The sequence below is a fragment of the Gambusia affinis genome, linkage group LG10 (genome assembly GCF_019740435.1).
Source record: "Gambusia affinis linkage group LG10, SWU_Gaff_1.0, whole genome shotgun sequence".
Classification (NCBI taxonomy): Eukaryota; Metazoa; Chordata; class Actinopteri; order Cyprinodontiformes; family Poeciliidae; genus Gambusia; species Gambusia affinis.
This window is the reverse complement of record NC_057877.1, coordinates 16,423,450-16,440,298: the sequence shown is the minus strand read 5'-3', so window position 1 is coordinate 16,440,298 and position 16,849 is coordinate 16,423,450. Positions and strand designations below refer to the sequence as shown.

Here is a 16,849-nt window from a genome sequence, read left to right as displayed (position 1 = left end):
AGTTGTCTTTTTGGTTCTTTGACTAATTCTCTCCTTACCCAACTTGTCAATTTAGGTATATGGCCATCTCATTGCATGTTCGAAACTTGAGATATTGCTTTAAGTCTAACTTTAACTTGTCTGCTGTGTCCCTTGGTTTTCATGATGCTGTTTGTTCATTGTTGTTCTCTAACCAACTTCTAAGGCCTTCATAAATCAGCTATCTGAACACAAAAATTAAATGGCACACAGGGAGACTCTAGACTTAAGGAGGCAATTAGCAGAGATGTATTTTATTTAGTGGTATCAGACTAAAGGGGGAGATTTTAAATGTAGATCAGGCTTTTTATTTGTGAAAAATCTTGAAACCCATACATCTTTTCCATTTTAGTTCAAAATTAAGCTCTGTGTTTTGTGCATTTTACATAAACATATAAAAACATTAGATGAAAACACTGCAAGGTACATTAGCAACAAAATTTTTATTTCTTTTAGATATTTTCCTTCCTACATCTCTTTACCAAATTTGAGACTGCCGATATGGTTTGCCATTTGTATAAATGTTTTAAAGCATAATTGATTGTTAACTCCTTAATCCATCTGCCTCTGTATGTTGCTTCAGTCAGTTGTTCTGTTATTTATTTATTTTTATTATTATTTTTATTTTTTTTTTACTTTGATTTGTCACCCATCTTTGTACAAGAAAAACAACTAAATAATAAAGAACTACTTTTTGTGGTTTGTGGTGGTGGGTGGATTAAAGGAACAGAAGTACGGTTCTACTTCAGTTTGGCCTTCCAACAACTTACCTTGAAAATCTGTTGCATTCATTGGTGCAAACCAATGAAGTTTGCTTTTGCCCTCTTTCGTGCTGAAAGAGAGACAGCTTTTGTTGTGTTCAACACTGTTTCTCTTGAGTAGTTTTACTGAAATATATTATGTTATATGTAGAAGCAAAATGGAAGTTGACATCAAGGACAGCACAAAACTAATACGAGGAATCTAGTTTTGTTAAAATCCATCCACCACAATAAACCAATCTGACAACTGTTCACAAACACACCAACTGTGATCAGACCATTTTTGTTTGTGAGTCTAACCTCTTTTTTTACAAACAGGGCTTTGACAGCTGTGTGCCATCTTTCTCACAACTTTCCTGCTTCTAATAGGTGTACCCATCTATTTCCATGTCTCATAACATGTTGCTGCATATGTAATCATAGCAATGACAGTTAATTCATATTAATCTCTTTTTTCCCCTTGCACCCCTTTCATTCTCTCTTCCAACGCTTAAAATAGAAGTGGAGCAAAAAGGTAAATAACAGACATGATCAAAACCCTAGCTCCTTGTTTTGTGGCATCTGGTTGTAAATTACCTATTTTCTCATGGTGGCCTCTACAAACACATTGCAGATGTTTCTTTTCAGAATTCCCCGCCCCTCTCCCCCTTTCTCCAGCTGTAATGTTAATGGCCAGAGAAGAGCTGTAAGGGAAGTAGTGAGGCTGGCCATAAATGAAATGGCACACATGCAGCCCAAAAGATGTAAATGGGGGTGTATTGGCTGCAGTCTTTAGGGACATCCTCTTCTCATTCTCCCTGTGTGCTTTTGCTACTCAGCAGAATCTCATATTGCCTGGCTTCCAAACCCCTTCCCATAGCATGCTATGGTAACAGTGTTTCTTGGGCCTCTTTTCAAGCTATTGCATTCTACTGTCCCCTTTTTCTCCAAGCTCCCCCTTCTCACTCTTCCTCCAACATTACTTTCATCTTGACCACTTGCTTCTCTTTTGTCTCTTGATTCTTATGCCTCTTATACCTCAAAGCAACAACCAAAACACCTCAACAAACCCTTAGTTAAAGTACCTTAAAATGTAATGATTGTGATATCTGCACCACTTTGTAAAGACAAGCATTTCTGGTGTAATGGAGTGTTGTACTCGAGGACAGTCCAAGTACACCCCTACACACACATACACACACACACATACTTTTGCAGACTCGGCTGACTCCTGCTCTGTCATAACCTCTACCATCTATTGCCAAGTGACTTCTTTTGTTTAGTTTTCTTTAGTTTTGTTGTTGTTTACAGGACCAGCTTTTTATTAGATTATATTTCTATTCGACCCCCTTCCCTTTTTATGTTCTAGTCAGCAGTAAATATTTGAGGCCAACCTTTAATGTTTCAAACTTTATATTACAAGTTAATAATTTGCTTGATAACTTTTGTATTTCGTTTTCTTTTTGTGCACCTGACTAAAATTGTTATAGTAATTGTGCAGAATGCCCATAAAGATTTGTTCAAACTTTTATTAGAAATTATGTAAAAGAAATTGATGCCAGAGAACATGTTGTGATTATAAATTCAAGTTTCATGTTTCACCTTTTAACCTGTACCTGTTTCTCATTTTACTCTTCTCCCATTGCTAGTTTTTCTTTGTCCTGGGACTCTGAAAGCTGTCGGTGACCCTTCCTTTCGGTTTGAGGTGGAGCAACAAGCTGGGGCCTGGTGCAAAGACCCTCTTCAAGCTGGCGACAAAATCTACTTCATGCCCTGGACTCCATATAGGACAGACACATTAATCGAATATTCCTCCCTGGATGACGTCCAAAACGCCCGGCAGACCATCACCTACAAGCTGCCTCACCGGGTGGACGGGACTGGATTTGTGGTCTACGACGGGGCCGTGTTTTTCAACAAGGAGCGCACGCGCAATATTGTGAAGTTTGACCTGAGGACTCGCATCAAAAGTGGCGAGGCCATTATCAATAACGCCAACTACCACGACACGTCCCCCTACAAGTGGGGAGGCAAAACAGACATCGACCTGGCGGTAGACGAGAACGGGCTTTGGGTGATCTACGCCACTGAGCAGAACAATGGCATGATGGTTATCAGTCAATTGAACCCGTACACACTTCGGTTTGAGGCTACCTGGGAAACTGCGTATGATAAGCGCTCAGCCTCCAATGCCTTCATGGTTTGTGGAGTATTGTACGTTGTGCGCTCCACCTATGAAGACAATGAAAGCGAGGTCAGCAAAAGTCTGATAGATTACATTTATAACACCAAACAGAATCATGGGGAATTTGTTGATATCCACTTTCCCAATCAGTACCAGTACATTGCAGCTGTGGATTATAATCCCAGAGATAACCAGCTCTATGTGTGGGATAACTTTTACGTCCTGAGGTACAACCTGGAGTTTGGCCCACCTGACCCAGCACATGGTAAGAACTAGCTTCGCATACACATCTTCTACAGACACTATATGTAAACATGATTGCAGAAAAGTTTAAATTCCTAACAAGTGCATTTGATGAACCTTTGGTATTCCATATATACCATCAGGTGCCATAACTGACTGATTTTTAATTTAGAACCCTATATGTCAAAGATATGTTCAGGAAAGCTCTGAGTAGGAAAGCATCTTGAGGCTGTCTGAAGTGATAAACAACACCTTGAAGCAAGTTACCTTATCATGGAGGATCAGCATCCAGGGGATTTGGAGAGGTTTACCATCGCTGTATTCCCAGAGCACCAGATACTAAAGCTCGGGGGACCACTGCTAGCGTGTCCATTTTTAAGAGTGAGTGAGACAGGTAGAAGCTGAGCTACAGTATGTCTGCAATTCTGGAAACATGCATACCAGGACAGGTGTAAAGTCTGGCCAAGGGCAAGGTGAGATCCTTCCCCAAGTAATGTTGAAATTCCAAATCTCTGTTGGCCATTAAAAAGAGGAAAAAACATATCACCCTCTGAGACAGGAGTGTAAGGATTTAAGCTCCCGCCTAGGAAAGAGATGTTAGACACGAGGGAGAAGGATCAATCATCCAGGGTCACATCAGCTGTACATGTTTTTAATTTAGTTGTCAAGAGCAGAGAAGTGGCTATCCCAGACCTGTGATAGCCCTTGCACTGAGAATATAATAACAGCAATTATCCTAATCCCCTTCTCACCCAGAATCTTAAGCCCAAGAAATACCCAACACATTTAGTGATGAGCCACAGAGGTCAAGGAATTTTTCCACAGATTATCAGGGAGCTCGATATTTATTAATATGTTTGCTCGTCCACTTTGGTGGTGATAGGTTGTGGGCTAACGCTGCTAAATTGGGTTCAGTCAGTGGAACAGCTTCAGTATGGCCAGTAAGAGGCAGGCTTTACTGTGACAAAGAATAAAGTCCAGTTTTCAAAGAAGAAGTAATAAGTAATATGCCAGGAATCCACTGCCACAGCTAGAAGTGTTATTATTCCGCCTCTGAATGTTTGATGTTCCTCCACAGCAAATATGACAGAACTGAATTCACTATTTGCATTTTACAAGTAATGTTAAATAATTTTATAAGAATAATATGGATCAAATTTATACCCTTATTTTAGATTATGAATAAGCAACTGTTTTACATGCTTATGCTAGAAAATTTATGGTGTGCTTCAAGGTTTCTGGAAGTAAATCTTGAACATCACTAACCTTTTTACCATACAATAATCAGTTTACAGTGCTTTGGGAAAGTGTTAATATCATTTTTATATATTTTGTCACGTTAGAGAAACAGACTTCATTGAATCATATTGTATTGCTTATGAGCACATTTACTGTCAGGAGAAAAAAAAAATGTTGACCTTCTCTGCAAAGAAACTACACTACACATCGCTCTGAAAAAAACTATTTTCATTGTGGCAGCTATGTTTCTTTTCCACTGTGGGGGCATGAAATCTGGAAACATCAATGGGAACAAAACAATAATGGAAACATCCTTTGAGCTAATAGTAAAGGAAAGCCCACTGAAATTCACAAAAGTCTTCAAACTTAGACAGAGGTTAATGGTAAGACCTGGAAATTGCCTTTCATAGACAATATCCAGCCCATCTAACTATACTTGAGCTATCTTACAAATAAAAATATGCAAACATATGATCTTAAAAGCTTGTAGACAGATGGCCAAGAGATTTGTTGGTATAATTGTAGCAAAAGCCGGTTCTGGAAAACATTTATCATCACCTGGGTAGTGCAGGATACACACAGTGTACCTGCCAAACTTTTCAAATATATATATATATTTAAATAAAATTGAAAACATCTGTCTTTTTTCACCCACTTCATAATCATGCAGTGCTTAAAGTTTGTGGTTCATGTTTTGGAAGAAATTTATTGTTTACTAGCTGTGAAATAATCCAGGAGAAGTTAAGAAAGAGTCTTTGTTTTTTAGCCTTGCTGATAAGAATTGAGCTATGTCAAGCAGGCTTTATGCTCAATTGATCGGTTTATTGTTGAACTGATGTAGATCCCCGAGAGCAGAATCATATGTTTTAAATGGGTCTGGTATAGTTCAGTGTTTTGTCTGCAAAGTGGGGAAACTCACTTAAACACACAGTTAGACTTCCCAACAATTGTAATAACTCCATCTTCTCTTGCTGTTGAGTATGCTTGGAAGCTTTGCAAACTCTAGCTGACACAGCATATGTGCTCCTAGGGGCACACATTTTTATTTTAATGTCAACAAGGACTTTGCTCTCTCTTCTTGACAAATGAGACCTGAGTCTGGCCCTGCTGCTGACTAATGTATGTTGAGCTGAAGTCGATGAGAGTGAGCCAGAATGGTCCAGGATGATCATCAAGTTGTCAATAAACTTGTCCTCCCACATGGCTGATGTTGACACATAAATGATGGCACTTTTTTCTTGCTGTCACTGGACGCCCTCTCTTTAATATCTTGATGCTCGTTTGACTGCCTCACTTGGCGCTAAAACAAGCTATCAAAAAGCACAATGTGTTTGAGCAATTTAGGGTAAAAAGAGTGCATAACTTTGAAAACAAATTGAAGTGAAATCTACAGGATCTAAGATGTAATCCAAAACATTTTAAAGATTAATTTATAATTTTTGAACTCATCTTAGTAGAACTCATGTATGTACAATATACCTTTGTCTATGTAGGTACATAGACATGACTGTCTATGTAGGTACCTTACTTCAAAATTATAACTGCTGGGATGATCTCAGGACTCACTCAAACCTTAGCAAGTCAAATAAGTGTGCTTTTTTTCAAGCTGTAGAAGAGCTGTTATATATGCAAGAATTAGATTTATCTTCAAAAAAGAATTTCGCAGCATGCAGAGAGGGTAACTTATTGGGGCATTCTTTGGATAAAATCAGCTGACGCAGAATTTGTCAGGCAGCTTCTACTTGCACTGCCCCAATATTTCTCAAGTGCACAAACATCTAACCCGTTTGATTTGGCTTGACATTTAAAGCAAAACCTCAAAGTGATGCTTAAGCACTGTGTGACAAACAGTTGAGTTCTTGTCACCTCTGATAATTTTGCCCGCCTAGAGACAAGATCATCTCTTGTAGGATTATGGAGGAATAGATGGGGTCACATCCAAAACGCGGCTTCACTGGAAGTAGACATTAAATGGGTCAGCAAGTCTCACTCTTGGCTTGAAGCAGCAGCCCCATAATCTGCTCATTTAACTGCAAGTTTTCTTCTTTGCATATCGGGGCTCATAAAAGAAAATTGTCCAACATTGAATATTACAAATGACATGATTAAATTGATTTAAATGAGGTATCCCCAGGAAAACTCATTATATTTTTATATTGAAAAGAAAGTCTATTCTGATGTCACATATTAAAGAATATTAAAGCAGTTTTTAACCAAACATGTATACAAAACTTTTGCTAGATTTTTTACTGGGACACAAAAGTTTTTTACTTGTAGCAAAATCACCACTATACAACGGCTCAGTTATGCTGCAATTAAGACCCACACAAAAATACGAACTGTTAAAACATCAATACATATGGATACCCTTTTGAACTCTGCTGCAACTTCAAATGAATCCTGGGCTATAAGAGATTTTAAGAATGAAAATGATTCAATTTGTTAGACATTATTGGGTACAGTTCACTGGCGTGACTTGGCAATTAACTTTAGACCTCTGCATGTGGTCAAGAAGATGCCCCGTATTTGCAATGTATGGAAAATGTTTTACAAGGCAAAAATGCTCAGCTGGTATAACTGTGTGTGACTTGTATGCATTAGCACTCACCCTAGAGAGCTTACCTCATACAGTCTGATGAATACACAGGTCTCTAATAAGCTGCACAATGATTTATTCCTGTCTTTTCTGGTGCTTCCATAGAGGTTAACTTGCGCATGCAAATATTTAGAGCAGCAATAAGGAAAGTCAGTCAGATAGATGGAAATTTTAAAGGAATAAAGCAACCACTATTTGAAATTGGGACAAACATAAACATGAGTGTACACAGATTTATTTATTTATTTTTTTCTGATTCTATGCCAGCTCCAAACTTTTTGCCTCTTCAAAGCCTGTACTTCCATTTCATACATTTCAGCCATTTCACCCTTTCTCACTTCCATTTCATCGAAACTGCTCAACTCTTTGGTGAAATCGTTCACAACGTCCTCCGCTTCTTTGTACTCAACCTTATTTGTTTACAGTTTGACTTACCCTGATTACGTCAAAAGTTGGTTCTGAGGTTTGACCCAGTTACAACAGATGGACACATTGACACTGCATTTATAGTCTCCTGCAAGTGTTTTTATTGTATCAGTGACACTTTAAGGGGACACAAAAGCTAGCAGTGTTATCACAGATCAAAGAGTGGAGCACAAATGGCAGCTGCAGACATGGATAACAATATACCTTTGCACAGTTGTTATTCAGGAGCGCATTGACATGAACGCCAATGTCTGCTGTCATGGCAACCAGTCCTCTCTTAGCAAGTGTTATCTAAGTGCTTCATTTAGCCCTATCACAATAATCTCACGTATGTATTTATCCTGAAAATAGGATGTCTTCTACAGTAACACTTTAATTGGTTTTCCAGTGGTTAGTTCAGATGGTGTAAGTTTTGTTGTGTTACTGTCTTTTATAATAACCACTTTCCACATAGATTGCAGTAATTGAGAGTGAAATGAACAACCAACCTTTTAATAAGAACCTGATAGGGCATGTTAAGAAAGCGTCATCTACACAGAAACTGTTGTTAAGATATGGTTGTTGTAGTTCTAGTTGTATGTTAGTGTCAATATGCTGAGTTTCCAAAAATAACTATTACAACAATGGCCAAGATGGAAAGCACTTCACTTCTTAATTCATCCGTTGTTGTTTTTTAACTCATAGTTTATAGATCCATCTGTTGCCAATCATTTATTCTTTCCAGAAACATAATTGGCAATACTGAAACACATGGTTTCATAGCCTTAGTCTACACACCACTGGGTGAAAACCATCTTTATGTGTTTTGTAAAATAAAATTCAACATATAGCTTATACAGCCATTTTATGTGCTCAGGGAAATGGCAATGACTTGTTTCTATGACACAGTCACCAGTTGTACGGCGCCAAGGTCCAGGACGTGTTAAAAACAGCCAATTTGTTTGTTTGCCTGAGCAACAATCCCTCCTTCTCCCTAGGCTCCCGTCAGCTGCCCAAGTGGACACAGCGGTGTGAAAGGAGAGGTTATCGGTGTGGAAAATCACCCTTTTTGTTTTTGTTTGCCTGTCCTCCTGTCTTATTTTTCATGTTATGGTTTCTCTCTGTCTACTTCCATCTATTTCCCTCTGCCATTGTCTCGCCACTGTGATCAGATTTTAGTTTTCGTTTACTTTCTACTTATTTGTCAGAACAGTTATTTTCTCTCTGTCTCACTTTGATCTTTGTGCCGCCATGATCTGCTATGAGACATGGCCACGAGTAAAACATACAAATTTCTATTTCTCCTGAACTCAGGATAAGACCATGGCTAGACTACTCAAATAAAGCCTGGTGGGAGCGGTTCACTCTAAATGACTGGATTTAAGTAAATCCAGAGCTCTGCCTCCTGGGAAACTATAAATACAAAAACAGGACAAGGATGCTCATCACGCACACGAAGATCAGGGATCACACTGCATACTTTTGACGTTCAGAAATAATGTTTCAAGTGCTTCAGTAGCTTTATGTCTTGCAAGGATTTATTTTTTCAAAACTAGAAAGACAGTGATTTTTCTACTTTCCCCTTTCCTTAAAGGGAAGCCTTTTAGATTGACTCAGTAATTCTGATAAGAAAAATCTCTTTAGCTTCCAAATTGAGTGCAAATTCTTACTCCTTGACCTAATCTACTGTCAGAATGACATTAATCTTAATTGACTGCACATGCCAACAAACCTAATCAGTCATTTTGCTGTATATTATAATGTATGACAACATTTTGTCATTTTTTATTATCATTAATTCTAGATTTTCTGTGTTTGCTAATTGTTACACCCTCAAGCTTGTCTTTGGGAAAATAGTCTAACAAACAACTGCGCAATGTATCACGGTCATCAAAGCAATATCAATTTGTGGAACATGGAAATATTTGGTGGGCTATAATGTTTTAGGGGAGTCAGACATTCAAATTTTCCACACTGCAACAATCTGCTTGACTTTGTCTTGGCACTGTCTTTTATGCTCACTTCTAGCATTAATCCTGGTGACACTAAAACTCTGTAAGAGCGCTGAGGGCATTGTGGTGATGGAAAAAGAGTACTGAAGTGAATATGGGTTAATTGCTGCTTATACTGCCGTTCTAATATTGAGCAATAACACAGATAGTCATGTTTTCTTAATATTGTGCAGTAATAGCATAACATAAGTCTAGATAGATAGATAGTTGAGCCTCAGCAGCCAATGAGCTAACAGGGAGGAGTAGCAGCACATTTGGTTGCAAAACACATTTTCGTGCTGAATTTTGTCCTATTGAACAAAGTTCTCCATAAGTCTTGGAATTTCTGCTCAATTTGCTGAGATGTTGATAAGTTTTACTTGAGTCATTTTTACCAGATTTTTGGTCGGTCTTTAACACCTTTATACAAAACTTTACCAGAAATTACCAGCAAATGTTTTTTTTTTTGTTTTGTTTAGTTTTTTTTTTTTTATTAATCAAGCTTTTTAAAACAAGCTGACAAAAAATAACAGTGGAAATTCTCAAACTGAAAACCAAACAGACAACAGAGAATTAGATGCGTTTAAAACTTATCCCTTGTCATAATGGTGTAACGGCGTAGGAGCTCATAGGACTCAACTTTGTTATGGCCTTGTCTACCAAAGGTGTTGTTCTTTGGCTGCTTAGTGCTTTTTCCAGATTTTTAAAAATGTAAAGGAACTCTTTGAGTGAAGTTTGTTTGTTTTCAAAAGCACAATTGGTACAACTGTGAAGTTTGTTTTCAAGATGTTACAGATCTTAATGTGCAATTATCATGACTTCTGTTTAGCTTTATAACCTTCGTTTACTTATTCTGATTAAGTCAGATTCTGTGTTACAATTGATTTGTGATATTACCACAGACTATAAACTGATGCCACATAGTGGTAACCATTCAGTTTGCTGTCTGGCATCAACTGGTGACCATTGTCATTTCATACCACGTTTTTAACAGTTACAATTTCAAAACCACATTTTTTTTTTCCTGTTTCTGATTTAAAGTCCTTTTAATGACAGGAAATAGTAAGTGGTCAACTAAGCCAAGTTTACTCCATCTGTATAGAGAAGGCAGCTAAAAACACTGACATTCAATGTTTAGTCTGGTCACTTAAGTAGTGCCATCCATCACTCTAAAGAGAGTAGCACTCTTTTAAAACTAGTTGGAAAAGCAGTTAGTTGTTGTTTTATATTGTTTTGTCAATATGGCAGTACATTATTTTCGCACAAAGTCTAACTCTGTGCACAAAGTTAGACCTTCATACCAGCCCTTGCTTTCAGTACTTAACCTCAGTCCATGACCTGAAATATAATCTTTGGTTCTTCTCCAGCATAAAACATTATGGACAATAGGCAGTGCCAGACGGGAAAGGCCATTTCACACTGCTTTCCCGAACACACCTGAAACAAGATGTTTTATCAAAAGCTCAAGCTGCTTGTAATCTCTCCCCTTGAAATGCGTCAATGGCTGAAGTTAAACTGCTGTACAGAGTGCTGTTAAATGATACCCACTGACAACATACAAGCATTCAAGCACCAGCAAACCTGGGATTATGATTTAAAACGTCATAAAGCGTCGCTTTACATAAAAGTGGAGCGAGGGAGAGAGAGGTAGTGATTATGGTTACGCTGAGCCTTATAGCCAAGGGGATCCAGTCCTTGTTTGATTACAGTCAGACTGTGAAACAAGGCGTATTAAAAGAATTATTACTCAGACATCACAATGGTCCCCCATCACTGCCTGACACACGCCTTTGAGGAGATTTATTTCACACAGTCTGATTATTGTGTCTCTGGGAGTCTGTGTTTCTCTAATCTGTGCATATGTGGATTTGTGTGGGTTTTTTTGTTCTACACAGCTATGCTGGTGTGTGCAAACATGCTTATGCATTTTCCAGCCCCTCAGATGTATGCCTGAGTCTGAGGTCTTATTTCTACATCTGTGGCTGAATGACCAACCTCCATCATGCACTGCATTACATTTTTAGTCTGCTTGGCACACTTTGAGTTAATGCTTGAAATTTGAGGCACGTACAGTTACAGAAAACTGGAAGGAGATAAAAAAAAAAGTACTCTGACAGCTGCTGAGTCTGTTTCCTTGACTTTGGTGTTATTTTGTCTGTAGTGCTGTATATAAATGTGTACATGTTTGCAGTTGCGTGAGTATAAGTGGAGTGCACTGCCTTCCTTCTGTCCATATTAATCCAAGCACTGGCACTGTCAGAGAGCGAAATGTTCGAGGCAGCAGTAAATAACATAATCTAGCTATTAGGTTTTGTTTCCTAAGACATGGATGTGTACTGAACACACTTTACAAGAAAACGGCTCCTGGGAAATTATGTGAATTTTTTTCTCAACTTTCTTCATATTTATTGCTGATACACCAGCAATCATACGCATTGTTCCCTTTCACAGCTACACATGCAATTCAGAGTGAAAGATGTGTAATCCAATTTCCTTTGTGTGTATTTTTCTTATTATTGGTAGATATCAAATGCATCACAACCTTATGTAACTCATCACACTGTTTCATAGTCAGTAACAGCTCTATTTCCATATGAACGTGGATGCATTTGGCTGCATCCAGAAAGGACATATTTGAAACAGAGATGTTTCATTAACTTATGCCATGTTATTTACACTTCTTTAAGGATAATCAAGACTTTATTTTTGTTAACCTATAATTTTTGTTGAATGATTTAAGCATTTTTATTACTCCTTCATTTTTTTTATTTTTTAAATGAACAAAATTTTGTAACGTGCTTTTAATCTCCATTTTTTAAGTAATGATTAGTATGATTAGCCCAGGTAGCATTACTGAAACTGCAGTTTTCATGTGTATATTCCAGAAGCTTTAGATCAGTTTCTTTACTGTAATATTCTAAAGAAACAATATTAAAACAATAATATATATACAAAATGTTCCATAACAGATATCGGATATTCCAAAGATTAAATCTTTATTCAGCCTTCCTGTTATGTGCCGTAAGTGTTTTTGTCTCTCTGAATTGCTATTTTGTAATAGGAAATAAGATTTCCTTTTAAACGGTGTACTACATCTCTTTGCTTTCTCTTCCTTTATTTTAAACACTTCACTTGTACAGAAAATACATCCATCCACACTGAAGTTTGTTCCTGTCAACCTAAGCACAGGTGCACTCCCTAACTTTAAAAACATTTATCACTGGTTGACCATAAGAGTTGAAACTGTTTCTTAATGTGTAATTCATATTATTTTGTTGCCTAAGCACATTTGAGAGGTAGATCACAGTCCTGCACTGTCAGATGACCCACTGGCTTGCTAAAAACTGCTAGCAAGGTCTGCTGTTGTTTTTTCTAACACATCTATGTGTTGAAAAGTACAGGTGTTTTACCTTGGCGCAGAAGATTTGCAGACTACCTCTCTTAAACAGAGAGAGAGATTTTTTTTTTTTTGTATGAAAATCCACCTAATATCACCACCAAATTATTCTGCAAGAACACAGAAAATAGGGAAAGTAAGAAAAAATATGGAAAGTTTCTATTAACTTTTTTCTCATGTGCGTTCATTTCCGAGTTCCTCCTCTGTCAAAAGATAACGACACCTGGTAATGTGCCAGAGAAATTACGCTGATGAACAACCAACCAGAGTCAGTAAAGCTATTAGACATAATATAACAGACACACATGCTGTCGTTTTCCATTTGTCACTCTGACATGAGTACTCAATCCTGGTAAAGTCTCATCTAGTCTCCATGAAAGCATGGGGATTGTGAGTATGTGAGGGTGTCTGTGTGCATTGACATTCTCGCTGCACATGTATGCATATTCTCTGACAACACTTGATGAGCCACACTCTTCTTTTTGATTCCAATCTTATTTTCTGTCATTGATCCCAGACCTGTAAACCCCAGCGGTAATAACAAAACCACCAAGTGAAACAGTGTGTGGGCATCGAATCACACAAAGAGGTTATGAATAAGCCTGTCCTGACTATTGGCTGTACTTTGGAGAATATCTGTCTATGCACTCACACTCTGTGACAGCTAATTGAAGCTTTCCCTTGGGCAGAGCGCAGCAGAGATATAATAATCAAGAATCCTGTCCTGTTTTTTGCTACATATAGTCCAAACAGTGAAACTCTTCTTTTGTTGTCATCAAAGGAATATTGTACAGGGAATGCATCTGGCGGTGTCAGACGTCTAACGCCCCAGTAGAAGGCAAGATGTTATGAATCAGACAAAAAAGTCCTCTGCAGCATTGCTTAAAGATCAATAGCTATCCGTCATAGGATCTACTTATAAACATATCTACTTGAACAGCTCTGAGTGGATTGGTCTTTTCTTTTTATCTTAGGTACTTCCTTCCTGCTTTCACTGGATTAAACCGAACCAAGCTGTAGCATAAAGGTAATAAGGTTATTGTGCTTTTGGCAGAAATGCAAGCTAACAACACCACATGCATGGTAAAAGCAGTGGTCCGAGAGGCTTGCATTGTTCATGTGCAAATCTCAGTGGGTAGTATAGCCTACATTCACATTAGCCTCTTTTTCACACAGGAAAGAGGATTATGTTGCATCGTAAACATGACATGAAAACCTCACCAACGGGATTATAGTAGCCCTTTCATCTAATATGTCCGCCTCGTATTATTCCTCATTAATGAGGTTCTTTATAGAGCAGCTGTTTTCAGCTGTGGTGTGAACCTATATAAACAGTCTTTGCAATGCAGAGCCTTTTTAACTTATTAATAGAGATACACCAGTAGGAATTTTTTACAAGTTTTGATTTGAAATAGAAATGCAACAATTATTCCTGTAAGGCTAAAAAATTAAAACTTACAATAGAAATGCAAATATTACAAGAATCTTATCTATAGTGTTATTTTAATTCATAGACTTAATTATTACATTCTGTTAGTTTTTAAGTTATACATTCTTAAAATTGTAATTTGTGGGGAAACGGGTCAAGGAGGGAAAACGTACAAGGAATTCTGGAGGAAATCTGATCAGATGCAAGTACGCTTCAACTGACTACGTTTTCTATTGAACTCCTCACTCTAATGCTACGTCTGGTCACCCTCCAATGGAAACTCATTTCAGCCAGTTGTTCCTGGCATTTCAATCTTTTAGTCACAATAAAAGACTAAAAACCAAAGTCTAGATCTGGAACACAGACTGGGAAGCTCAAGAGCTTTGGTTTTTAACTCACCTATTTCTCTACCACTGCAGCTACTGCCCCAATTTGTCTATCTGGTTTCTTTATTTTCCCACCATTAGTCATTAAGAAATCTAAATATTTTTACTACCTTAAACACTGGCCTATACATAGTATAATATTATTAGTAATAGGTCAGTATTTAAAGCAAATACTGACCTATCAGCATATTTTCAAGTATATGCAGAATATTACTATTGCATAGTAAGCTACTATTAGCTGATTAATTACTCAGACAAGCTGTTGCATGCTTACAAGCTGTAGTGTTACAACAGCGTTAAGTAAAGAGTGGTTTTTGGCTCTCCTTCAGGTGTTGCGGACATGACTTGCCTGCTTTTTTTGCTACCAGAAATTTCTCCAGACAGCTGACTTTGTTTTTATTGTAAATCATTATAGTATAGAAAAAGGGTAGGAACCTTTTTTTCTTCCAGGTGATTTGCAGTGCTCAGCAGCAAGTGGAAAAGGGGGCAACTCTTAATCTGTATTGCATCGCGAACGTCTCAGTAAGAAAGCTTTAAAGTTTGGGAACGTTGTGACATAAATCTCTTTAAAACTGTGGCACACAGTTTTAAATTTGTATCTTAAATGGAAAGATCTTATACGGGTTGATTTTTGCTTCAAATTATATGTGTTAAAACATTTTTAAGGCCTTTACAAACCTCATCCGATGACGTTCATGCTGCTTTACACAATTCTAATGTTAATTTTCAGGATTTCTAGTGCTAGAGTTTTTAGCTACTTGTTAACTTACCCAAACAATATCTCTTCATTTCCAATGCTGATTGCAGGTAGAGACAAAAAAAAAAAAAAACTTTTAAAATCTTTATTTATTCAAGTTCTTAACAAACCAGCAAAACCCATCATTCCCTCACCCTCAATCACAACAAGCAGCCTTGTTGAATGAGGGAGTAGACAGGATACAGTTGTTAGCTGACATGCAGTAGGAATGCACTTGGGTTACAGTAGATGCCTCTCTGATTTATTGGCTCTAGCTGTGAGCTCTTTATCTTAAATCATTCCTACATACAGCGGTTCATTTTCGTTTTATTTCTGTCGGCGTTGTAAATCCCAACACCCCATAACCCATGGAGTCTGAGATCTTATCTTTCATACTTTGGAAACAGGAAACCTTTAAAGGTCCTCACAGATTCTTGAAGATTATCTGGAGGTTTGCCAAACAACTCCAATCCAGATGTTTTAAAAGAAGGAATATTAACTTACTGTATATGCTCTGCTGACACATTCTAGATATAAAAGTGCTCAAATTTAGGTGAAAATGTTGCGAAAGTTAGATTTATTGTGGATTGCTGTTGCTTTTACCGCTGTGAGTTATAAAAACAAAGAGTTAGAGCACAGAAGGGGTTTAAGTGTGTCGCAGAAACAAGTATTTTTCCCAGCCAGCAAAATGCTGGTGCCGAAAGGACGCTAAGGACAGGTTGTCTCTCAGTCACTGTGACAGGCTTTATGGCTGAGCATTTCTGTGTTGAGAAAAAAAGACGCAGGTAAGGGAGGAGGAACAAAAAGACAGGGAGGGTGAGGTAAAGTCAGCGAGGCAAATCCACCTGCCACTTGCAGTCAAAACCACAAGGCATCTGTGTACAACTTCACATTCTCCTGCTTGTGTTTGTGTGGTTCTCGAGCCCACAACAGGAGGGAGCACACAGAGTCGTCTCCTCTGGTCAATAGAGCCTAATTCGCCACAGGTAGCCGAGAGCCTCAAAGGCGACTTCCCTTCAGCTCAACTGTGCTGAAGCCTTTCATCCACACCGTGGGGCCCATGGTGATAGTAATAGGGGAGGGTGTGTGTGCATTGGTAGAAGATTGGGGGTTGCTATCAGCGAGACCCATTATCCAATGGAGGCAACAGATATGGGAGTGTTGTCGCCTGGGGTCTGGTTGCTTCTCCTGCAAACCACATGAAGACAGAAACTGTCCATTCCTTAGTGAGCAAGGCTGCATTGTTTCTGAATTTTTCTGTCATCATCCTTTGCCTCTGCGTACCTGTATTTTTTTATTTTATTTTTCTTCACACAAACCCCTTTCATTTACCCTCGTCCTAGATATGCCTGTGAATCCCAGCTGTCTTTCTCTTACTGTGGCTCTCTCTCATCCATATTTTCATTGCTGCTGCGTGGTACTACTGAGAACGACTGTGTTCAACTCAAGCAGTGTAACAGCACCTCTTCACTTTCTCTGCATGC

General features: G+C 38.1%; 1 protein-coding gene across 39 annotated transcripts in view; it reads left to right on the top strand.

Annotated features, from left to right (window-relative positions):
• Positions 1-16,849, top strand: part of adgrl2a (adhesion G protein-coupled receptor L2a) — a 123,129-nt gene that overhangs the window by 65,985 nt on the left and 40,295 nt on the right. For 28 of the 39 annotated variants that reach the window (XM_044129548.1, XM_044129541.1, XM_044129565.1 and 25 more), the window contains exons 5-6: positions 1,279-1,293; positions 2,408-3,208. In XM_044129548.1, coding sequence (XP_043985483.1) covers positions 1,279-1,293; positions 2,408-3,208 — 816 coding nt within the window. The remainder of the gene's footprint in view (positions 1-1,278; positions 1,294-2,407; positions 3,209-16,849) is intronic. The other 11 variants (XM_044129549.1, XM_044129567.1, XM_044129547.1 and 8 more) reach the window with 1 other exon arrangement.